The sequence below is a fragment of the Muntiacus reevesi genome, chromosome 3, assembly GCF_963930625.1.
Source record: "Muntiacus reevesi chromosome 3, mMunRee1.1, whole genome shotgun sequence".
Taxonomy (NCBI): Eukaryota; Metazoa; Chordata; class Mammalia; order Artiodactyla; family Cervidae; genus Muntiacus; species Muntiacus reevesi.
In genome coordinates, this window is record NC_089251.1 from 264,774,987 (window position 1) to 264,801,050 (window position 26,064).

At 38.1% G+C, this 26,064-nt stretch overlaps 1 protein-coding gene across 1 annotated transcript in view; it reads left to right on the plus strand.

Annotated features, from left to right (window-relative positions):
• UGGT1 (UDP-glucose glycoprotein glucosyltransferase 1) overlaps positions 1-26,064 on the plus strand; it is a 110,252-nt gene that overhangs the window by 74,705 nt on the left and 9,483 nt on the right. Inside the window, exons 26-38 of the mRNA XM_065931991.1 lie at positions 478-573; positions 3,297-3,399; positions 3,641-3,720; positions 4,179-4,368; positions 12,655-12,813; positions 13,341-13,426; positions 15,192-15,276; positions 16,672-16,760; positions 17,215-17,319; positions 18,561-18,645; positions 19,666-19,848; positions 21,263-21,423; positions 22,595-22,709. Coding sequence (XP_065788063.1) covers positions 478-573; positions 3,297-3,399; positions 3,641-3,720; positions 4,179-4,368; positions 12,655-12,813; positions 13,341-13,426; positions 15,192-15,276; positions 16,672-16,760; positions 17,215-17,319; positions 18,561-18,645; positions 19,666-19,848; positions 21,263-21,423; positions 22,595-22,709 — 1,537 coding nt within the window. The remainder of the gene's footprint in view (positions 1-477; positions 574-3,296; positions 3,400-3,640; positions 3,721-4,178; positions 4,369-12,654; positions 12,814-13,340; positions 13,427-15,191; positions 15,277-16,671; positions 16,761-17,214; positions 17,320-18,560; positions 18,646-19,665; positions 19,849-21,262; positions 21,424-22,594; positions 22,710-26,064) is intronic.

Consider the following 26,064-nt stretch of genomic DNA (forward strand, 5'->3'; position numbering starts at 1 on the left):
CTGAAGTGTTTTCAACACTTATTTCTTAAATATGCTATTAATGTGTGTATCTCCATTTTCTCCTTATATTTTTTTTTCCTGAATGTTTTTCTTTTTTTGTAAATTGTTACTCTAATGATCACAAAAAGTAATAAAGTTATTTAGAAGAGAGTGAGGGAGACATAAACGACACTGGCAGCCTGCCCTGGGCCAGGCTCTGAGCTAGGTGCTTTATTTTGTGTGTTTGGCCACTGCTGGTTTTACAAGAGCCTCTCCAAGTAGGTGTGACCTCCATTTCACATATGGAAAAAGCAACACTTACTGCAGGGCTATAAAACTAATCAGTGACACAGGTCTGTAGTTTTTTTTCTCATGCCTGTTGGTACAAAGTTTATTTCTTCAAATCATGCCGTTGGCATTCAATACTTAGGTTGATTGTAACAGTTGGGAAACCTTCAGTCAGAGAGATGCTAAATTTTCACCAACCACATCTTTCAGGGCCAGTGACTTGGTAATGAAGGTGGACGCTCTCCTGTCAGCTCAACCAAAAGGAGATGCAAGAATCGAATACCAGTTTTTCGAAGATAGACACAGGTATAGAATCAGTGTTGAATTTATGCATATTTTTGTTTTCCTCAGCTCCTTTATTTTTCCATTTAAAGTGTATTTGTAAGTGTGACATGTGGTTTTCATATATGTTTACATTCACATGTAGAATCATAACAGAGCTCAGTTGCATAAAAGTTGACATTTATTTCTAATCAACCTAAAGTAGTTCTGAATACACCCTTTGAGGAAACAGAGGATTTCACACAGCAGATCAGTTTAATTCTATTATATTAAAGAATAAACAGTTGTTAGACCACTTGTCTCTCCATCTTTTTTTGAAACCTGTCTTGTTTTCAATAAAATAAAAATAAGTGTAGCATATTAAGGGAGTCTTTTGTTGTCTGTCTTTTTGTCTCTTGTTTTCCAGTGTTTTATTTTGAAAAGTTTCAAACTTGGAGAATAGTTCAAATACTATTACAGTGAACACCCAAATATCTTTAACCTAGATTCACCAATCGTTGACATTGTGCCACATTTATCCATATATGTGTGTATGTATAGTATATGTTTGCATACAAACTTAACATGCATTCACATTTTTGGCAACCATTTGAAAGTATGTTGTTCAATTCAGTCACTCAGTCATGTCCGACTCTTTGTGACCCCATGGACAGCAATACGCCAGGCCTCCCTGTCCGTCACCAACTCCCAGAGTTTACCCAAACTCATGTCCATTGAGTCAGTGATGCCATCCAACCATCTCATCCTCTGTCGTCCCCTTCTCCTCCCGTCCTCAATCTTCCCCAGCATCAGGGTCTTTTCAAATGAGTCAGCTCTTCACATCAGGTGGCCAAAATATTGGAGTTTCAGCTTCAACATCAGTCCTTCCAGTGAACACTCAGGACTGATCTCCTTTAGGATGGACTGGTTGGATCTCCGTGCAGTCCAAGGAACTCTCAAGAGTCTTCTCCAACACCATAGTTCAAAAGCATCAATTCTTCGGTGCTCAGCTTTCTTTATAGTCCCACTCTCACATCCATACATGACTACTGGAAAAACCATAGCTTTGACTAGACGGACCTTTGTTGACAAAGTAATGTCTCTGCTTTTTAATAAGGTATCTAGGTTGGTCTTAACTTTCCTTCTAAGGAGTAAGCGTCTTTTAATTTCATGGCTGCAGTCACCATCTGCAGTGATTTTGGAGCCCCCCAAAATAAAGTCTGCCACTGTTTCCACATCTATTTCCGATGAAGTGATGGGACTGGATGCCATAATCTTAGTTTTTCTGAATGTTGAGCTTTAAGCCAACTTTTTCACTCCTGTCTTTCAGTTTCATCAAGAGGTTCTTTAGTTTTTCTTCACTCTCTGCCCTAAGGGTGGTGTCATCTGCATATCTGAGGTTGTTGATGTTTCTCCCAGCAGTCTTGATTCCAGCTTGTGCTTGTGGACATCGTTATATATCATGCATAAATTCTTTGACATCTGTCTCCTGAGTACTGGCAGTATCTCCAGCAATTCAAATTGCTGGCATACCTCAGCAATTTAACCTTGATAAAGCAATATTATGTAATATCAGTCCACTTTCAGATTTCTCCGAAGCCCAGTAATGACCTTTACAACTGTTTGTTGTTTTGGTCCAGCTTACACATTGCAGTTAGTTATTGTGTCTCTTTAGTCTCTTCTAAGGTAGAACAGTTTGAGGGTTCTTTTGTTTATTTGTTTTTTTAGTCTTTCATGACGTTGACTCTTAGGAGTCCAGACCAGTTGTCTTGTGGAAAGTCCCACAATCTGGGTTGTTTTCTCATGATTAGATTTAAGATTAACTTGTCTTTAGGAAGAACTCCTACAGTTGATGTATGCAGCACTTACTTTACCAGTCAAGTGTATATCTTTTTGCACCTCAGAGTCACCACAGAGGCTTTAGATGCAGAAGCCTGCATACTACTCTTCTATGATTTTGATTTAATTAGTTTAGAGTAGATTGGACTTTGGTTTAATTGACCTGTACTTTCTCACAGTCAGTCCTTGTGGGGATAAAATTTGAACAGACTATTTGCTATAAAATATTTGTTTAATTATGACTGTCACATCTAGGAGTACATTAATTCTCAAGAAATTTCCAAGTGTGGTAAAAACTGGTTGTGAGAAGTTCTTTACAGCTGGAAAGCCATCTAAATGTCTAGCAATAAGGAATAGCTTAAGTAAACTACAGCAGATTCACTTGGCAAATTGAACATTATTTCTTTTTTAGGATATTAATGTATAACAACATGGAAAAATCTTTATAATAATTACAATTTCTGGGGGAAGGAATGAAGTCATTAAAAGGTTGCTGATATCTTGTAGGTGCATCTGATCTTTATATAGGCATATAAGGAGGAGGGATGGTGAGATTTTATGATTATTTCCTTTTTCTCTCTTTTGCAAATTTCTTGTAATATTCTTATATTTCTTTTACAATTTGAAAGCATCAATTTCTTCTCTCCTTACAACCTTCTTGCCGAGAAATAAAAATTGGCATAATGTTCCTTAACTGTTAAAAACAAGCATCAGAAACTTTTAGAGGGTTTTGCAAACTTTGAGGTAGACATAATCACATAGTTGACCACCATGTCACCTTATTGTTTGAGATCTAAAGTTTTTTGGAAAATGCTAAGAGAGTTGATTAGTTGTATTGGGTGTGTTGTCTTCCTGCCCCCACTCTGCCAAGAAATCAACTGTTTCCTATTTTCCTCCAGATTAATGTTTTATCTTTTTGTTCTCTGCAGTGCAATTAAACTGAAACCCAAGGAAGGGGAGACGTACTTTGATGTCGTGGCTGTCATTGATCCTGTCACCCGAGAAGCACAGAGACTTGCCCCATTGCTTTTGGTAGGTACAACTGCAGAGGCAGTGCCCATGTTTTGTCCCCATGATAGGTAAGTGTGATTTTGATTGTGTACTAGAGCTGTGATTTCTAGGGATTTACCCAGTGCAGACTTTATATTATTTATTATCTTTGTGTTTTTTCTTGAGATACACTTTTCTGAAGAGAAAATGTAAGCATTTTGTCTCAAGTATCAGTCACTTCGTAGGAAAAATTTTTGTTTTGTCATCTGATTTCCTCTTTTAGGTTTTAACTCAGCTGATCAACATGAATCTAAGAGTATTCATGAACTGCCAATCTAAACTTTCCGACATGCCGTTAAAAAGGTAAAACCAACTGGCAAAGAAATCAACCCCTGGAAAAAATTGCACTCAGTCTGAGAGCTGAAATTGAATGTAAAAAGATCATATGGATTTATATATGGACATCATGTTTGGGAAAAAAAATCACTTACTGAAGTTTTGCTAAATTTCTAACAGCTAATCAAGAGATTGAAGAACTTAGCATGAGTGTGGGAGCTGGGGGTACAAGCATTTGCCCTCCCCACAAAATGCAGGAAGGAATGACTCCCCTCCTTCCGAGCTCTCCTTCCATCTTCAGCAACCACAGGACGTGTAGTTAGGACAAGAGATGGTTTTGGAAACACTTTCTCACTGTGGAAGGAAGGTCTTCCAAATCTAGTTTGTCTTAAGTCAGTTGTTTACCTGTGTAGATGTGTATAAACTCAAAGGTTGTGGTTGCATTAAAGAAAAAAAAGTTTAACATCTTTTCTTTTCCATTTCAGCTTTTACCGTTATGTCTTGGAACCAGAGATTTCTTTTACTTCAGACAATAGTTTTACTAAGGGCCCAATAGCAAAGTTTTTGGATATGCCACAGTCTCCTCTGTTCACTCTGAACTTGAACACACCTGAGAGTTGGATGGTAGAGTCTGTCAGAACACCATATGACCTTGATAATATTTATTTAGAAGAGGTAAGAGTATCATTGCTTCCCAGTATCTAATCCCACATAACCCTGTTGAAGATGTTGTTATGGTAGTCTCTGATAATCTCCCTACAGTCTAGGCGTGCTTCTGAAACAGTAGTGTTCAAATAACAGCCTAGTTGAGATCTATATCACATACCATAAAATTCACCCTTTTAAAGTATACAGCTGAGTAGTTTTAGTATATTCACAAAGTTGTGCAGCCATCACCACTATCTAAGTTTAGATAATTTTCAACACCCCTAAAACTAACTCCATTCAGTTCAGTTCAGTCACTCAGTCGTGTTCAGCTCAGCGACCCCGTGGACAGCAGCACACCAGGCCTCCCTGTCCATCACCAACTCCCAGAGTTTACTTAAACTCATGTCCATTGAGTCGATGATACCATCCAACCATCTCATCCTCTCTCGTCCCCTTCTCCTCCTGCCTTCAATCTTTCCCAGCATCAGGGTCTTTTCCAATGAGTCAGCTGTTTGCATCAGGTGGCCAAAGTATTGGAGTTTCAGCTTCAGCATCAGTCCTTCCAATGAACACCCAGGACTGATCTCCTTTAGGATGGACTGGTTGGATCTCCTTGCAGTCCAAGGAACACTCAAGAGTCTGCTCCAACAGCACAATTCAAAAGCATTAATTCTTTGGTGCTCAGCTTTCTTTATAGTCTAACTCTCACATCCATGCATGACCACTGGAAAAACCATAGCTTGACCAGACTAACTCCATACCCATGAGTAATCACCCCCAATTCCTCTTGCCCTCTGACAACTACTAATCTATTTTCTGTCACTTTTTTGTGACTGGCTTCTTTCACTTAAATTATTTTCAAGATTCATTCATATTTTGGCATTTATTAGTACTTTGTTCCTTTTTATTACCAGATAGTATTCCATTGTATGGGTATACTATGTTTTATTTATTATTTATTATATCCACTGTGTGGCTGTATCACTTACAGACATTTGAGTTGTTTCTGCTTTTTGACCATTATGAATAATGCTGCTGTGAGCATTTGTACATAAGTTTTTGTAGATATGCTTTTCTTTCTCTTGGGTATATACAGAGGAGTGGGATTGCTGGATCATATGGTAATTTTATGTTTAACTTTCAAGGGATTGCCAAACTGATTTCCAGACTGATTTGCCTTAATGACAAATGACATTGAGCATTTTTTCATGTGTTTATTGGCCGTTTGTGTATCTCCTTTGGAGAAATGTTTATTCAAATCCTTTAAAAATTGACTCATCTTTTAATTGTTGAATTGTAAGAGTTCTTTTTATATTCTGGATGCAAGTCCCTTATCACATATATGCCTCACATATGTTTTTTCCCATTTTATAGGTTGTCTTTTCACTTTTTTGATGGTGTCCTTTGAAGCATAGAAGTTTCTAATCTTCATAAAGTCTAATTTTCCTATTTTTTTTTTTTGTCACTTATACTTCTGGAGTTATATCTAAGAAACCATTGTTTAGTCCCAGGTCACAAGGGTTTACTCCAGTGTTTTCTTTTAGAACTTTCACAGTTTAAAACTCTTACATTTTTGAAAACTCTTACTTCCTTGATACATTTGGAGTTAATTCTTTGTATATGGTGCCAGGTAGAGTTCCAGCTTTATTTTTCTTATGTGGCTATACAGTTGTCCAAGCACCATTTGTTTTAAAAACCTATTCTTTCCCCATTAAATGGTCTTTGTGCCTTTGTCAGAAATCAGTTAACCCTAATGTGAAGGTTTAATTTTGGGCTGTCAGTTCTATTCCATTGATATACGTGTCTGTATTAGGCTAGTACCACATTGTCTTGTTTACTGAAGCTTTGTAGTAAGTTTTCAAATTAGGAAGTGTGAATTTTCCAGTTGTGTTTTTTTTTTTTTTTCAAGGTAGCTATGGCTATTCTGCATTCTTTGCATTTTGGAATCAGCTTATTAATATCTTCAGAAAAAGCTACTGTGATTTTAATAAGAATTTCATGAAATCCCTAAATCAGTTTAGACAGTATTGCCTTCTGAAACAGTATTAAGTGTTCTGAACAATGAATGTGGGATATCTTTCTGATTATATAGGTCTTAATTTCTTTCAACAATGTTTTGTAGTTCTTAGTATACAAGCCTACACAAGACCATATCATCTGCAAATAGAATTTTACTTCTTTCTTTCCAGTATGATGCCTTTTATATAATTTTCGTAATGCATTAGAAAAATTTTAAATTACTGATTCAATCTCTTGCTGTAGGTCTGTTTAGATTTTCTATTTTGTCTTGAGTCAGTTTTCAAAGTTTGTGTATCTTAGGAATTTATTCATTCTATCTCGATTATCTAATTTGTTGGCATACAGTTTTTCATAGAATTTTCTAAAATTTAAATTTAACAGCCATGTTTCCTTTATTCTTGCTTATTTCAGTAAGTTGGCTCTTTTTTTCTCTTGGTCAGTCTAGCTAAAAGTTTGTCCATTTATTGATATTTGTGAAAAATAAGCCTTTGGCTTCATTGCCTTTTTTTTTTTTTTTTCTTTTCTTTCCATAAAACTGTATTTGGAGTCCCTAAGGTAATTGGTCCTTTCCCCCTAACCCATTTTCAAAGATAGTTCAATTTCATTTAATTATGTCTCTTACCAGCCCTCACTCTATATCTAGCTTAGAGTGTATTAACAAAGGGACTGAAAGGCATGGTCTTTACCTCCAGGGAGTTTATAGTGCCTCAGAGCCTCCTTCCTTTTTAAAACATTTGTCATTGTGTCTGCCCTTAATATCTCCTATCACAGTTGAACCCTGTTTTCTGGTTCTGTCTTCTTGGGAATTGGGAGACTGGAAACTTGAGCATAGTTACCGAAGGACTTTGCAGACTTCTTTTCGTGAGGTTGAATAACTAGTTTCTTGAAGAAGAATCCCAGGGCTCACTTCAGCGGCACATACACTAAAACTGGAAGAAGAATCCTTTTGAAGCTGATTGAAGAAGAAAGAGGGAGTGTGTGTGTGTGTGTGTGTGTGTGTGTGTGTACACATAGGTACACACTTGCCCTTTCCCAATCCTATCTACCATATTTTTAACAGAGAATACAGTTTTTGCCCTTGAGGAAATAACTTCTGTTGAAGAAATTATAGAATGGCCACAAAAAAGCACTAAGGAACATTGCACAGAAGTATAAAATCGAATGCAAAGTAGGTTTCTTCTGTATTTCCTGGAGTTTGTACTGCTCTGTTTTAGGCTTCCTCCAGTTTCTCTGTATTCCGTTGAAAATACAGAGCCTGAGACATGTGAGCATGTGGGGGTTTCACTCTTAGCTCTTAATGTTATACTTTTGGAATTTACTATTACAGTAACATATTAAGCTCCAAATATTTCCATTATTAGCATTAGATAAGGCTATAAAACCAAGCCTGAACTAGCCTGGGATAGAAACTCTAATTATTAGGTTGGTGGAAGTGTAATTATGATTTTGGGCCATGAATTTTAAATCATTATAACGAGGCTTAAACACATCTTTATTAATCAGAATAAGAACCATTGCAATTAACATACTTTTGCCAATGAGAAATAAGTTTGTTTAATCCTGTAGCATGAAAATTCGTGGTTTGAGATTTGATGAACTCCTGGAAAGCATTTTCTGCCTTCTGCTGGGTGTGGAAACGTTTTCCTTGCATAAATCTGTCAATATGTTTGCAGAAGTGGTAGTTGGTTGGCAAGAGATCAAGTGAATTTGGTAGATGAGGCAAAACCTTATAACCCAATTCATTCAACTTTTGAAACATTGTTGGGTGTTGTTGTGAAGAATTAGGCCCTTTCTGTTGACCAGTGCTGGCTGCAGACATTGTAGTTTTCAGTGTTCAGTTCAGTCGCTCAGTCCTGTCTGACACTTTGTGACCCCATGAACTGCAGCACGCCAGGCCTCACTGTCCATCGACCAACTCCCGGAGTTTACCCAAATTCAAGTCCATTGAGTCGGTGATGCCATCCAAGCATCTCATCCTCCGTCATCCCCTTCTCCTCCCGCCCTCAATCTTTCCCAGCATCAGGGTCTTTTCAAATGAGTCAGCTCTTCGCTTTAGGTGGTCAAAGTATTGAAGTTTCAGCTTCAACATCAGTCCTTCCAGTGAACACCCAGGACTCCTTTAGGATAGACTGGTTGGATCTCCTTGCAGTCCAAGGGACGCTCAAGAGTCTTCTTCAACACCACAGTTCAAAAACATCAATTCTTTGGCACTCAGCTTTCTTTATGGTCCAACTCTCACATCCATACATGACTATTGGAAAAACCATAGCCTTGACTGGACAGACCTTTGTTGACAAAGTGATGTCTCTGCTTTTTAATAAGGTGTCTAGGTTGGTTATAACTTTTCTTCCAAGGAGTAAGCAAGCGTCTTTTAATTTCATGGCTGCAGTCACCATCTGCAGTGATTTGGGAGCCCAAAATAATAAAGTCAGCCACTGTTTCCCCATCTATTTGCCATGAACTTAGTTTTCTGAATGTTGAGCTTTAAGCCAACTTTTTCACTCTCCTCTTTCACTTTCATCAAGAGGCTTTTTAGTTCCTCTTCACTCTCTGCCATAAGGGTAGTGTCCTCTGCATATCTGAGGTTACTGATATTTCTCCCGGCAGTCTTGATTTCAGCTTGTGCTTCCTCCAGCCCAGCATTTCTCATGATGTACTCTGCATATAAGTTAAATAAACAGGGTGACAATATACAGCCTTGGCGTACTCCTTTGCCTATTTGGAACCAGTCTGTTGTTCCATGTCCAGTTCTAACTGTTGCTTCCTGACCTGCATACAGGTTTCTCAAGAGGCAGGTCAGGTGGTCTGGTATTCCCATCTCCTTCAGAATTTTCCACAGTTTATTGTAATCTACACCGTCAAAGGCTTTGGCGTAGTCAATAAAGCAGAAATAGATGTTTTTCTCAAACTCTCTTGCTTTTTCAGTGATCCAGCGGATGGTGGGAATTTGATCTCTGGTTCCTCTGCCTTTTCTAAAACCAGCTTGAACATCTAGAAGTTCACGGTTCACATACTGCTAAAGTCTGGCTTGGAGAATTTTGAGCATTACTTTACCTGCATGTGAGATGAATGCAATTATGCAGTAGTTTGAGCATTCTTTAGCATTGCCTTTCTTTGGGATTGGAATGAAAGCTGACTTTTTCCAGTCCTGTGGCCACTGCTGAGTTTTCCACATTTGCTGACATATTGAGTGCAGCACTTTCACAGCATCATGTGTTAGGTTTTGAAATAGCTCAACAGGAATTCCATCACATCCACTAGCTTTGTTCGTAGTGATGCTTCCTAAGGCCCACTTGACCTCACATTCCAGATGTCTGACTCTAGGTGAGTGATCATACCATCATGATTATCTGGGTCATGAAGATCTTATTTGTACAGTTCTGTGTATTCTTGCCACCTCTTCTTAATATCTTCTGCTTTTGTTAGGTCCATACCATTCTGTCCTTTATTGTGCCCATCTTTGCATGAAACTTTCCCTTGGTATCTCTAATTTTCTTGAAGGGATCTCTAGTCTTTCCCATTCTGTTGTTTTCCTCTATTTCTTTGCATTGATCACTGAGGAAGTCTTTCTTATCTCTTTGCTATTCTTTGGAACTCTGCATTCAAGTGGGTATATCTTTCCTTTTCTCCTTTGCTTTTCACTTGTCTTCTTTTCTCAGCTATTTGCAAGGCCTCCTCTGATAGCCGTTTTGTTTTTTTGCATTTCTTTTTTCTTGGGGATAGTCTTCATTCCTGTCTCCTGTACAATGTCATGAACCTCCGTCCATAGTTCATCAGGCACTCTGTCGGATCTAGTCCCTTAAATCTATTTCTCACTTCCACTGTATAGTCATAAGGGATTTGATTTAGGTCATATCTGAATGGTCTAGTGGTTTTCCCTACTTTCTTCATTGTAAGTCTGAATTTGGCAATAAAGAGTTCATGATCTGAGTCACAGTCAGCTCCCGGTCTTGTTTTTGCTGACTGTATAGAGCTTCTCCATCTTTGGCTGCAAAGAATATAATCAGTCTGATTTTGGTGTTGACCATCTGGTGATGTCCATGTGCAGAGTCTTCCCTTGTGTTGTTGGATGAGGTGTTTCCTATGACCAGTGTGTTTTCTTGGCAAAACTCTACTAGCCTTTGCCCTGCTTCATTCTGTACTCCAAGACCAAATTTGCCTGTTACTCCAGGTGTTTCCTGGCTTCCTACTTTTGCATTCCAGTCCCCTATAATGAAAAGGACATCTTTTTTGGGTGTTAGTTCTAAAACGTCTTGTAGGTCTTCATAGACTCATTCAACTTCAGCTTCTTCAGTGTTACTGGTTGGAGCATAGATTTGGATTACTGTGATATTGAATGATTTGCCTTGGAAACGAGCAGAGATCATTCTGTCATTTTTGAGATTGCATCCAAGTACTGCATTTCGATCTCTTTTGTTGACTATGATGGCTAGTTCATTTCTTCTAAGGGATTCCTGCCTACAGTAGTAGATATCATGGTCATGTGAGTTAAATTCACCCATTCCAGTCCATCCAAGTTCGCTGATTCCTAGAATGTCAGCGTTCACTCTTACCGTCTCCTGTTTGACGGCTTCCAATTTGCCTTGATTCATGGACCTAACATTCCAGGTTCCTATGCAATATTGCTCTTTACAGCATCGGACCTTGCTTCTATCACCAGTCACATTCATACCAGTTTTCAGTGTATCTCATTGATTTGCAGAGCATACTTCTCAGATATATTGTTTTTGCCACGATTTAGATAGCTGTAGTGAGTCAGACTAGTAGCAGACCACCAAACAATAATCATGACCATTTCTGGTGCAAGTTTGGCTTTGGGCAGTACTTTGGAGATTCTTCTCAGTTCAGTCACTGAGCTAGTCATCGCCAGTTGTCATATACAATCCACTTTTTGTTGCATGCCACAACCCGATCGATAAATAGTTTGTTGTTGTTGTGTAGAATGAAAGAAGATGACACTTCAAAATGATGTTTTTTGATTTGCAGTCATGAGGTACCCACTTACCAAGCTTTTTCACCTTTCCAATTTTCTTCAAATGCCTAACGACCGTAGAAATAGTCAACATTGAGTTCTTTGACAACTTCTCATTGTTTGTAAGAAGATCAGCTTCTGTGGTGGCTCTCAGTTGGTCGTTGTCAACTTCCAATGGCTGGCCACTAGGCTCCTCATCTTCAAGTCTCTTGTCTCCTTTGTAAAACTTCTTGAACCACCACTAAACTGTATGTTCGTTAGCAGTTCCTGGGCCAAATGTGTTGTTGATATTGTGAGTTGTCTCCCCTGCTTTACAACCCATTTTGAACTCAAATAAGAAAATTGCTTGAATTTGCTTTTTGTCTAACATCATTTCCCTGATCTAAAATAAATATAAAGTAAACAGGAAGTAAGAAGTCATTAGCAAAAAATAAGGTCAGAAATGCACATTAAAATAATATATAATGTAACCACATTTATTTAGAATATATTCTAATATCAAACAACAAATTTCAACAATGCAAAATTGCAGTTACTTTTGTGCCAACCTAATAGCTAAAGCCAAGCTGCCCTAAGATTTTGTAATTATACCATATTTTCTGCAAGGAATTAGCAATAATTCAGGCAGTTGGTTTTATGTGGCTATGGAACCATTAAATATATCTTGGATATTTGCATTTAAAACAGCAGTATTTTCAGCTGTCTTCTAAAGGCCAAGATGAATTTGCATTTTTGTCGGATGTTTTTCTGATGTTTTGCATTGTTTCTTTTTCTCATATAAATTAATACTTATAGGAGTGTCTTACCTATCTTCTCCATTATTTGCTTTTAAAGATATTCATTCTTTCAGAAATTTTATTTTATGTGATTTTTTTCCCCAATACTACCTTCCTAGATTAACATCTTATCCTCTCCTGTGTACTTTTGGAATAACCTCTTTACTGTTTTTCTGTGTCCTTTTTCCTGCCTCTCCTTCCAACCCACCTGAGTTTCTAAAATTGTGTATGCTTGTTAACTACCAGCACAATCAAGATACCAGAGCATTTCCATCTCTTCAAAAAGTTCTTTCATGCCTCTTTGCAGGTAATCCCCTCCTTTCCCCCCTGGCCACAGGCAGCAGCTGATCTTCTTTTCATCACTATAGTTTTACCTTTTCTTGAATTTTTATGAATATAATTATATGATATATAGCCCGTTATGTCTGATTTCATTCACTTTGTGTAGTGTATTTGAGATTCATCTGTGTTGTTGCATGTATCACTAGATTGTTTCCTTTTATTGCTGAGTAGTCTTCAGGTGGTGATTTAATTTTGATATTGCAGGTGGACAGCATTGTCGCTGCTGAGTATGAGCTGGAGTACCTGTTGCTAGAAGGTCATTGCTATGACATCACTACTGGCCAGCCCCCCCGGGGACTGCAGTTTACATTAGGAACTTCAACCAAGCCAGTCATTGTGGATACCATTGTTATGGCTAATCTGGTAAATAACAGTACATCAGGTGGTGATACTGAGTCATGTTAATTTGGGCCCTGCAGTTTATGATGGAGCAGTTAGCACTCTGAACATGAGTGAGATTAAAGTTCATGATGGACTGAATTTGGTCAATATAAAGATCATCAGTTTAGTTAAACTTGTAGATTGGAATCACATGGCATCTTAAAAGAAAACATGCTAGAATATTTTGCTTTAACCAGATTGGCTTCTGAAAATGTGTTGCTTATGAGCCAATAGCCTTCTTCTTTTTTTTGTTTTTTGAAAATTTGAAGTATATTCACATATTACATACTGCTTCTTCACTGAAGTACAGCTAAAGGATAGGCTTCTTGGCTTGACAGGCCTGTATTTTGCTAGTGTTTCTAATATGTGGGTTTTAAGAATTGCATTGGTTTAACTATCTTATTTAAAATAAAGTGGACTGACATTTCAAAAAAGAAATAGCTGTCCCTCAGAAACAGCATTTTGATGTTTCCAAGAGAACTAAAATTTGTCTTGTCTTCTGGTCCTAGGGCTATTTTCAGTTAAAAGCCAACCCAGGAGCTTGGATTCTCAGACTAAGAAAGGGACGTTCTGAAGATATTTACAGAATCTACAGGTAGGATTAAATGATACAGGTACATTTTTTCAGAACATTCTGCAGTATGAATCAGCTTAAATTGAATAGTACACTGGCAGTTAGGCAATTAGAATTTACTTTATAATTGTATGTGCTTTTCCAGAAAATGAAATGTGGAAGAATTGTTGGGGTATAATTGAACAGTAAGCAGTGTAAATACTAACAATATATGTAATCAAGTTTGGCTTCAGTCATTCTTTTGTGCTAGCTATCCAGAACCAAATCATTCTGTCAACTGTGATGAAAACCATAGGCAGATGAGAAAGTGAGTCATTTTTAGGAAGGAGAAAAGAAATGAAGAATAGTTTAGACTTTTCAACCCAGGGTAGTGTGTTTCTCTACCCTGAGTGGGTTGCCGATTGACCAGACTTGTAGGCTTTGGTCTTGGAACCTTGGTGCGAGCACTTGTCTTTCTAGGTCTGAGAAAGTATGGAAGTACTCCCAGCATGTTTCATCAATAGCCTGCTTTTTTGCTTTAAGGTTTGCTACAAGTGACTGTTGGTTTAAAAATATTATACTGCCTTCTAAAAAGGTGTGGTTTAAATTCTGTTTAACACAATTTAAATTAGTCTTAAGCTATGTGAGAAGACTTCACACCAGTTCATTTTGGGAATGATTTCCATTAGTTATTTGAAAACAACATCATGTTGTGTCCTCATCTTAGCTTTATAGAATCTTATCTGACACACATGAAAGCAATGTGAATTTCTGCATATTTCTTACCAAGAAAATAGAAGATTTTTGTATTATATCTTCATTGTACGTAGTAGGGTTTTCTCCAATAAATGTTTTCCCCAAATGTGGTTTTAAAGAATTTTAGTGCTGTCATTAAGAGCTTATCTGTTGACTTTCTCAACCCTGTCCCATTTGCATGCACTTTTCTTAGCCACTCTTCCCTCTAGGGTGTGTGGGCCTCTTCTCCACCTAGCAGTTGAGGACTCTCTTCCTTCTGTGCTTCTTGGGCTCTGGAATGTTTCATGCTCCCTATCAGAATCTCACCTTTGCCCACGAACTCTGCTGTCTGTTGGATGACAATGAATTCAGTGAATTCATATTTTATCGTGGCTTTATATAGTTAGCATCTTAAAAATTGGTGACTGGAAATTTTAGATATTATCATTGATTAGGAAGGAAATACTCTATTTAAATTTTCTTCCTCTGCTCTGTCTGCTTGCAAACAGAGTTTGCTTTAGTTCTTCCTGCAGAGTATGGACGCTAGATAGAGTACATGGCCTGGACTTGGCTCTGTGCCTCCAGGAAGGACAGAGTCGAAGCCTTTACAAAACTCTGAAGTAGAGCTGTGTCTTGCAATGCGTAAAGTAATGTGTGCGTGTGCACTCAGTCATGTCCGACTCTTTGTGACCCAGTGGACTGTAGTCTGCCAGGCCCATGCGTCCATGGAATTTCCTAGGCAAGAGTATTGGAGTGGGTTGCCATCATATTCTTGCCAGCACTGAGAGCCTCTTAGTGTATGGAAGGTCATTCAATGAGGGGCTCAAGAAGGAAGTTCGGGCTGTGACCAGTTGGCATATTCAACATGTAAGGGCAGAGATTTTGACAAGTGCCTCTGTGTTGCTTGGAGGGGTTTTCTGCAGTTTGTGAGAAAATAATTTGCTCAGAAAAAACTCCTTTATGATGAAGATAGTGGAAGTGGAAGTGGAAAAATGTAGGTTGATGTAAGTCCATATACTGCAACTTGAGAATTATGATTTGTGACACCTGCCTTCCTTTCTTCTTTTCTAAGTCACGACGGTACAGATTCTCCACCTGATGCTGATGAAGTTGTTGTTGTCCTCAACAACTTCAAGAGCAAAATTATTAAAGTGAAGGTGAGTTTGGTACATTAACGCAGCTGCTCTATTATAGTTGATAAAAGCAGCAGTAACTTGGTCTTTAGTAGGTGTTATATAAAAATATGTATCTTTAAACCAGTCCCAAACTGTATGAGGTGATGGGATGTGTTAACTCCAGGAAAAAAAAATGCTGTTATTATGCTGTTAGTCGCACAGTTATGTCCTATTCTTTGTGATTCCATGGACTGCAGCCTGTCCCATTCCACTGTCCATGGAATTCTCCAGGCAAGAGTACTGTAGTGGGTTGCCATTTCCTCCAGGGGATCTTCCCAACCCGAGGACCGAACCTGAGTCTCCAGCATTGCAGGCAGATTCTTTATCAACTGAGCCACTAGGGAAGCCCGATCATTTCACAGTATAGACCTGTCCCAGGTCCGCATGTCCTGCACTTTAAATTTATGCAGTGTTACTTGTCAGTTATGTCTCAGGAAAGCTGAAGAGAAAGGAAAGAAACCCACCCAAGACTAACTCACCTTTGAGATTTTACTACAGCCTTACAGAAATGTGGCTTGGAATGCAAAGCATATTTTGTAAATACAAGTTTGTGGCTTTCTTCAGCTGAGAGGTTGCACCTTTTGGGTTATCTCATTGAACAGTGCAAGTCTCATTTCACATGAAATGTTTTCATAGACACTGCTTTGTTTGTATAGTCACAGTTCACATTATTTTTTGAAAACTGGGAAGAATGTCAATGAGAATTTCAGCAACAATAATAAATGGTGGTAGCCTTATTTAATTTCTTGTCAGTTTGGCTTTCTGTTCTTAGAACTTTGAAATTCCTAGTGCATTATATTCAAATAAAAAATATTATGAGACAGTCATTATACTCTAAAATCTAAAGCAGGCCACACATGGTTGAGCAGAAAAATTATCCCTATGCTCTCGAGAAGTTTTAACCCCTCTTTGTATTAGTCAGTCCTAAAGCAAGGCTGTCATGTGAGATGACTCCTTCCTGGCAGCTGGAGCGTGTGCGCACTGTACTCTTTGCCTAGAACTAGAGTTAGTTTGGTGAACTGCATTTCTGTTTTTACTTAAACTGTAAGGTTTTCTGCCAGTTTTTCAAACTAGAGACAGTTATTGTCTAGTTACAAGAGGTTGCTATCTCCTCATTAAGATTTCATTTTATTTTCTCATTAAGATTTTAATGTGGTATGATGAGCATAGTTCTGTTGAATGTGTCTGGGCACATTGAACAGAATTCAACATTCATGTTCTGTTGAATGTGTCTGGACTCAGAGTATGTTATATCTACTCGCAGGAGAATTCACTCTCTAGTGTTGTCAGTATTCAGTGAGCATCCCGTGAAGATCAGTTCAGTGCCTCCTCAACCCAGTAGGGAGAGTGAGATTCATCACATGTGACTGATTGCAGGTTCAGAAGAAGGCAGACATGGTGAATGAGGACTTGCTGAGCGATGGGACTAATGAGAATGAATCTGGATTTTGGGACTCCTTCAAATGGTAAATTGGCATCAGAAAGAAGTGATGTTTTTAAGGAAAAACTGAGATATAAATGCCATCCCTCCCTTCTTTTGAATATAGTAATCCTGTCTGGGCTTTTCAGATTCTGCTCTTTGCATCCACTTGTGTGTAGAATAGATGGATGTTTCCCACTGAGTAATTGAAAGAGGTTACTGTCCCCTCATAGTGGAGTTACTTCTGTGCCTGACTTCCTAACTCCTGTTGGATTTTTCCTGCTGTTTGGAGAGTTGAGTGGTAATTGCTCAGTTAACTTTCCATCGTTTGTTTTGCATTCTAGTGAACTAGTCCAGTCTTCTGAAGCTCCACAAGGCCCTATGGGCAGCCTCCCTCTCTTTGTCCTGGTGGGAGGCACAATCTCCTTCCCCTCCCCTTAAAGGGCAACATGTCTGTACCAGCATTTCAAGTATTCTTGTTTTTATCTTCCTTATTATAGGGGCTTTACAGGAGGACAGAAGACTGAAGAAGTGAAACAAAACAAAGATGACATAATTAATATTTTCTCTGTTGCATCTGGTCATCTCTATGAAAGATTTCTTCGGTTAGTCATGTTTGGTTATTTCACTATATATGCATGAATTTGTCATGCTGTTCTTTAGGGAGCAAATGTTTTATGAGACTCTGCCCATTACACTTCTTTGTATTTGAGGCACTCTGAGGATTGTGTATAGATGATTGTATATACTTAACATTTGTTTTGATTTGGCCAACCTCATGAAATGGACTATATAATATATAGTAAATGAATCTGTGTAGCTATTATAAGGTTACAAACCTTTAAAACTACTGTGTGCACATTATAAAGAGTGGTTTTTCATTGTCCACCAAGCATTGCCTGAGGATAGAGAATAGAGGTAGAATAGGGTCATGGACCTGCCTTCTGATGATTTGTAGGATTTCAGAGCCGGGAGGGATCTTAGTTGTGTTTTATAGACAGGCTGAGACTTGGAAGGTGGCGGGACTCGGCTGAAGTCACATAGCCAAAGTTGAGGGGAGGCACAGGCTTGGCTGGTGAATGCGGCAGTCACCAGCGGAGAAGCCCTCAGGGGCGCCTTGTGTCAGTGGTCGGGAGGGCTTGGCTATGAATATGCACCTTTGCCTGACAGTGACTTTCCTAATGCCAAGGTTCTTTTTTACTTTTAATTTTCCACTACAAATCTAGTATAGCAAATAGTCAAGATGTCATTTTACTCATGTTTAGCTGTCATATTCCCAAGAAATAATATCTGACCTAGAATTGTAGTGTCAGATGTTAATAACCACTGAATTTAATTAAATTCTTTGACTCAAAATTTGTTTCTGTTTGTTTTCCAAGTAGGGAATCCCAAAGCTGTGATCATTTGCCATCCCCTTCCCTCTGCCTACTCTGCTCCCTGGCTGAGCTCCCCGATGTAGGCTGGGAGAGGCAGTAGGCTTCACCGACTTCCTTCTTAGAGTGATGTAGTTGTTAAACACAATCTCCATGATTCATCTGTGCCGTAATTAATGTGTCAGTTCATAAAGGAGTTTATTTTAAGGTGTCACGTAATTAGAACACATGCCTCTATCAGTCTGGTATATTTTTATAGGTAATAAGTACTTCTTTCTCATCCAGAGATGACTCTATAAAGTGAATAAGTGCAAGTTTCCATTTTCCACTAGTCAGGGTCTCTCTTTGCCTAACTGAGCCATAAGTTTAGCTCTGCCATAAAGAACACTGAGTCTAGTGATTGACTTTACTTGATTTTGTTGAGATTAAAAAGGCTTGACTGATTGTTATTATTGCTTGCTTTTGTTTGACAGCATAATGATGCTATCAGTACTGAAGAATACCAAGACTCCTGTGAAATTCTGGTTCTTGAAGAATTATTTGTCCCCCACATTTAAGGTTTGTTCCTTAGGCTTTGAAAAGGAAAACATGCTTATTAAGGAGATACATGCAGTGCAATATACTGTTTACTACTTCTACTTTATCTGTGTATTTAAAATTTTTTTCCTTTTATTAGGTTACTGACTGTAATTCACCTGCATAATTCTATGTTGATTATTCTTCCCCCTGTCTGTTTGGGGGGGAATAGTTGTTATAAAACCAAACACAGAATTACAACTTGGTTGAAGCTTGGATAACATAAGAGGAGAGTCTGTTTTTTCTGTTTTGATGAAGTAACATGTCTCTTCAAGCATGAGTGTCCTCATTTAATGAGAAAGCACATTACTGATTCCAATGAGAAGGATGGTTTGTTCTGTTTTGAACAACTGTACCCAGTGATCTGTGGAAGTTATGTATCATCTGTGCAAAGCAAAAACACACATGGGAAGTTTAGAAAGTTTTCTGCTTTGTTTTTATCACTATTTGTCATCCAAATTGATTTATTTGCATCTTTTTCTATGTTGTTCTGTAGAATTTACTAAGCAACTTTTAATATATTCAGTAATATCTCCTCTAGATAAATAATTCACTTCTGGTCCCCTAAGGTACTTATATTTAGAATCGAAAGACTTGATGGCAACAAACTTGTTCAGAGTATTTGGGTTTGCCATGTCATTCCCTGGATTAGACTTAGTGGTGAGAAAGGCTTAAAATCAAGCTCAAAAAAATGTTTTACTGAAATCAAGTTAAGACAAAGTCCATTTCCCTTAAACATACACACACATAAATTAGTTATATAAAAGCCTTCACTTAAAGAATTCTGGTCATCTCATGTGTGGTTAGAAATCATAAAAAATGGAGATTTGACAAAAGTTTATATGTATTCTTTATGTAGTCACAAGTTAGTCAGGGTCACATTTCTTCATTAGACTGCTGGTACAGTAAATGTGTTTTACTTGTGCCATAATTGTGGTTTGTTGACTGACTTGTTTTTCTTAGTCAAAGTAAGTGATTGTTGTTCCCTGTGTCTGCAAATAGGAGTTTATACCTTATATGGCAGACAAATACAATTTTCAGTACGAGCTTGTTCAGTACAAGTGGCCCCGGTGGCTTCACCAGCAGACGGAGAAGCAGCGTATCATCTGGGGTTACAAGATCCTCTTCCTGGATGTGCTGTTCCCGCTGGTTGTTGACAAGTTCCTGTTTGTGGATGCAGACCAGGTGAGCTCTCAAGGCTGGGTTTCAGCAGTGCAAATTAAAGGCATTAGACTTCCTTTTCCTTTTTAAATGATTTTATCTTTCCAACTGTGGAAAGATACACACTTATTTTACATTATTTAGAATAAATGAATCTATTTGCAGAACAGCAATGGAGACACAGACATTGAGAACAGACTTATGAACATGGCTGGGCAGGGGGGAAGAAGGAGAGGGTGGGGTGTGTGGAGAGAGTAACATGGAAACACACATTACCATATGTAAAGTAGATAGCCAGTGGGAATTTGCTGTATGCCTCAGGAAACTCAAACTGGGGCTGGATGATAACTTAGAGGGTTGGGATGGGGAGGGAGGTGGAGGGATGTTCAAGTGGGAGGGGACATGGGTAAACCTATGGCTGATGTTGGTGTTTGGTAGAAACCGATGCAGTACTGTAAAGCAATTATCCTTCAATTAAAAAGAAAAAAAAAGAATATATGGAAAGGTATCACCAGATGTGATCACTTTTAAAATTTGCGTTCAGTGTATCCTTTCATCTTTTCTCCTGTGCCTCTTTTAAGTAGTTATGATTATGTCATTTATGTAGTTTTGTATCTTAAATTTAACACATTTAATATACAAACTAAAATTGAAAAATTTGCTGGTCTAACATAACACTGCTTGCTGTCATCTGCAGTCATTTGCCCCAAAGCTAGGAGTTATTGACGTGGGTAAGAGAGGGGGTTGGTGCCTGGCCTTTACCATGCGGAACTCTTCAGATGGTCTTCCTGCTATCAGGAATACAGCTGACCTAATTAAAAGAAACGCACGAATTTTAGAGCATACACACTCAAAAAGTGTAAATATACTTCTGCCCTACAGCCTTTACCCTTACCCTGAACTATCTAAAACCTGAGTTTCTCATCTGAGTGGAAGTGATGTCATGTGTGCAGAAGTCATTTGGACAAAAATCATCCAAGTCTTGGGAATTCTGCCCCACCTGGCTCATTTATATCACAAGTGGCTCAGCATGAAGCCTGCTTTCCTAGTTCTGCAATCACGTTTCATCCCGAGCACTTACTGTGTGCCAGGCATCATTCCCCATCTGTCCATACACGAGTTCATGTGATCCTCCCAACAAGCCTGTGACAGCTCCATTTTAGACCCAGAAACTGGGTCACAGAGAGGCCACACAGTGTAAATCTGTTTCACTTTCGCTTTTTTTTTTTTTTGTATACTTAGAGTACTATGCCCCGAGCAGTAGGCTAATCATCTTACGTGCTAGTGAGGGCAGTCAGCCTAATCAAGAAGAAGCCAGGCCTGAAGTGGGTTTGCTGCCTGTGCCACTGATCAGTCCCTGAGCTGTGCCCTCAGTATTTTTAGTAAACTGCTATCTGCATGGGTGTTAGACGAGTGACTGTGATCCTTTCTTCTTCAGATTGTACGAACAGATTTGAAAGAGTTAAGAGATTTCAATTTGGATGGTGCTCCTTATGGTTACACTCCTTTCTGTGACAGCCGCAGAGAGATGGATGGCTACAGGTTCTGGAAGTCAGGGTACTGGGCCAGTCACTTAGCTGGGCGAAAATACCATATCAGGTACTAAGAATGTTATGATTTGATTTTCATTTCTTTAAAATTAATTTTGCATATTTAAAATTGTGAGTAGGTAATATGTTAATGTGGTTCAAAAATAAGAACTATAAAAAATATATAGTGAAAAGCCGCCCCATTCTGTCTACTTACTGTGTCTCCTTCTAGAGTTTTTTAATTCTTAGGTAAAAAACTCTGACTTCTTTTTTTATACAAAATATATCCTACCTTATTTACGGTTTTGTGCTTTGCTTTTTTAACTTGATGTTTCTAGTAGACCTTACATCAACATGTAGAGAGAGACTTTTTTCCTTTTTGTATCAACATATTCTTCCAGTATATGTATCATTGTGGTCTTGCTACGACATACAATGTTATTTGTTGTTGTTTAGTCACTAAGTTGTGTCTGACTCTTGAGACCCCATGGACTGTAGCCTGCTCCTCTGTCCATGGGATTTCCCAGGCAAGAATACTGGAGTGGGTTGCCATTTCCTTCTCTGGTGGATCTTCCCAACCCAGGGATCGAACGCTCTTCTCCTGCATTGGCAGGCAGGTTCTTTACCATTGAGCCACCAGTTAAACACACAATTTTGTATATTTCAAATATACCTATAGAATAAATTCCTAAAACTCCTAGGCTAAACAGTGTATGTATTTGTTGTACATCTGTTGTTTCTGTATATTATCTTCTCTGGGAAAAGTGATTTGGAGAGTAGGGAAATCTGTGGGAAGCAACATGATAGAGATAAATGTTGGGGTGTTGGTGATTTAAGTATTGTACTGTATGCCCGTGGTCCAAAGGACCTGTAACACTTGGTTGGTTTTTTCCTCTGTAACATTTAAGATATCATAAGGATATCTTTGACTAATGATTATCAATTACTATAGTTTTTATCATCAAACCTGCTGAAATTTGCTAGAAACCTTCTTTTGTCAGAGATTATTTCTTTTGGAACATTGACAAAATGAGCTTGTGGTACCAGAATATGGGTTTTGTAATCACTTCCTTAGCCACCTTTGAAGTGGTGCATAGTGACTGTGAACTCTACTGTAAAGCCTCAGCTTACCTTTTCCACAAGAAACCAGAATGTTAGCCTAGTGACCTGTTCCATTAATCAGTGGGGTTACTTTTTCAGCCCTAATCTGTGGTTATAACAAGTGGATTTTTTCTATCCAGTGCACTGTATGTCGTGGATCTGAAGAAGTTTAGGAAAATAGCAGCTGGTGACAGACTCAGGGGACAGTACCAAGGTCTGAGTCAGGATCCTAACAGCCTCTCAAATCTTGATCAAGTAAGTGGCTACTTGTTTTGGTTAACAGTTTTGGTAAGGGCTGTACAGTGTATCAGAAAATGAAGTAGTATTTGCTTCTGATTCCTCTCTGTTGGGATAGTGTTTTGTTTCTTCATGGAAAGGATTTTGTGTTTAGTGTGTGTGTGTGTGTGTGTGTGTGTGTGTGTGTGAGATTTTTATTTGCCCTTAAGAGAGAACATAGTGGTAAAAAATGCGATAGGCCTGATGTTGGTTTGGGGAGGGAGATGGAAGGAGGGCGCTGTGATATCTTTTCATTTTGTGCCCGGCTAAGCTGATAAATTTGTTTTTCTGCCTGCTAGGGTCAGTTTGCTTCTCTTCTTTAGGAACTATCACAGCACAGGATATAGTATTGTTATTTCTCTTTTTTCTATATCAAAAACCATGGTGTCTTTTTAAGAAGTTTAGCTGAATCACTATTTACTAATGCTAATCATTTTTTAGAGGTGAGATTGTAGTTTGTGCTTTAGGTACATAGTTTCACATACTTTGTTTTGCTTAAGTCTGCTTTAAACATTTTTAAACCTTTACTATGATATTTAGCACCCATAAATAAGAGTGTACAAAACAAAATATATAAATACATATTCATATGCATCAATGAAGTACCACACAGCACACACCCATGTACTGCCACCCAGTTTAGGAAACTCAACATTCTTAGCAACCCAAAAGCCACCCTCTTCTCCAACAGCATCCTAACTTTTGTGGTAATCATTCCATGACTTTTCTGTGTTGAGTAACTACTTACATATGTATCCTTAAACACAATGGTTTTGCCTGTTTTTTCCCCTGACTGTCTCAGTGGGATTATACATGGTGTACTCTTTTGAGTCTAACTTCTTTTGCTTAACATTATGTTAAGGAGATTCATCCATGTTGCTGTATGAAATGGTACTGTGTTTTGTTTATTGTAAATTTGAATTGTTTTCCATTGTTGTCTTCCATGGAAAATGCTGCTGGGATCAGTTATACATGTCTTGGTTGATGCACATGTACATGTAATTCAGTTGTATAGACAACTACAAGTTGAATTGCTGAACCATCAGATTGGTGGATCTTTATCTTTATTAGATAATTCCCAACAGTTTCCAAAGTAGTTCTGATTTATACTCCCATCAGCAGTGCAAGGATTCCTGATACTCTGTGTTTTGAGTAATACTTGTTAATCGAATTGATTAGATGTGAGCTGGCATCCCATGTGACTTTCAATTAGAGAGTTTAATCTGTTTATATTTAATGTAATCATTAGTGAGGTGGAATTTACATCTGCCAATTTCTTGTTTTCTATATATCTTTTATGTTTCTCAGTTCTTGCATTACTGCCTTCATTAATAGATGTTTTAATTCCGCTCTTGTTTCTTTCACTGTATACATGGGGATTTTCTGGGGTTTTGTTTTTGTTTGTTTGTTCTAGCCCAGTTGCTCTAGTCTGAGAAAGTATTCTGTATGATTTTAGGCATTTAAAATTTGTTGAGCTTTGCTTTTTGATCCAGATATGGTCAATTTTGGTAGACATTTCATCTGGTTTTATACCTTGCAGATGTTAGATGTAATGCTTTTCTTTGTATGTCCATTAGGTGAGGTTTAGTGATAATGTTACCGTTACTGAGTCCAAGCACAGTCTGCTTGCTGCATGACAAGGCAATAAATCGAGAGATGAGGTGTTGAATCAAGGAATAGCAACTTTATTTGAAAAGCTGGGTATCCTAGAAGATGGTGGACAAGAGTCCTAGAGTACTATCTTATTGGTGTCTGGATGCTAGTTTCTTTTATAAAACAGAGGCAGGAGGTGAGGAAGTAAAGTGAAGAGGCTGTAAGTCTTGCAAAATATCTCCTGGTTTGGCCAACCTCTGGGACGGGATGTATTAATTTCTTCTTTGCTGCAGCCATTCACAGGTGGACAAGATCAACAGGTTTCTCTAAGCTGAACAAAACCCCTTGAGTTTAACTTTCAGGTAGAGGGACAGGGTTCTCCGCGGCAGGCCATTATGTATGCTTATTACTATAGAAAGCATCCTTTTAGTGATTTAGAAAGCATCCTCTAGTGATAACAAAAGCAACAGAAAGCAGAACTTAAAGAAACAGATCCAACAGAGTCAGGGTTTGTTCTTTTCTGTTACATTATGTGTGTTTTGTTTGTTTTTCTATTAGTTACTGAGACAATTATGTTAAAATCTCTTTCCATAATGTGAAATCTTGTCTTTAGTTTTGTCACATTTTACTTGATGTACTTAGAGGCTATATCGTTCATTGCCTAAAAAGTTAGAAGTCATATATATTAATGACAAATTAACTTTTTATTATTTCTATTGATGCTTTTTGGGCAGGGGCTTGAAGTGTGCTTCATCTAATGTTAGTATAGCTACACTGGTTTTCCTTTTAGTTAGTGTTTCATGGTATATTTTTTTATCCTTCTGTTTTCCATAGTTCTTAATCCTTGTTTTAGTTCTGTTTCCTATAAAGAGCTTATATTGGTTTGTTTTTTCAGATGGTGTGACCACCGTTTAATTTGAATATTAGCCTGTTGGTAGTAAATGTGATCACCAACAAGTTTGCTTTTCCACAGTCCCCTTGCTTATACCATGTGTCCTGTGTTGCTTTTTTTTCCTTAGTTTCTTTCCAAATGATTGAGAGTTTTTAATAATTCTGTTTCCCTCTATTAAACTATACAGTTTTAAATAATTTTTTAATGATTAGCCTAGAGGCAACAGCATGCATTTCTGACTTTGCAAAGGCTAATATTAAATAGTGTTTACCCAGCTACTGGACAGGGAAAAACATTAGAACAGTTCTTCTCAAATTTTAGCATAATAAAAAAAAAATCATCTGAAGAACTTACTAAAGCATTGATCTTTGGGCCCCCATCCTCCACAAGCTGATTCAGTAGGTATTTGGTTGGACCTGAGACTCTGCATTCTGAGCAAACTGTGCTCCAAGTCCACCTACTACATTTTGAGTAGCATTGTCTTAGAACTTATTAACTCCATTTATCCATTGTTAAGATCAAGTTATATTTCACTGTATGTACATACTACATTTTGTTTGGCTATTCATCTGCCGGTGGACATTTGGCTTATTTCCATCTTTTGACTGCTGTAAATAATGCCTCTGTGAACACTGGTGTGCAAGGATCTGTTTGAGTCCCTGCTTTCAGTTCTTACGTGTATATATATACCCAGAGGGGAAGTTATTGGGTCACATTGGTTGTTTGTGTCTTTGGACAATAGAACATTTTATTATTAATGTGTCAAACTCAAAAGTTTTCCTAAGAGAAAAGCTTCAAAACATAGAGTACAGTTGGCTAGAAAACACATGGGCTTCATCTACTTGGGAT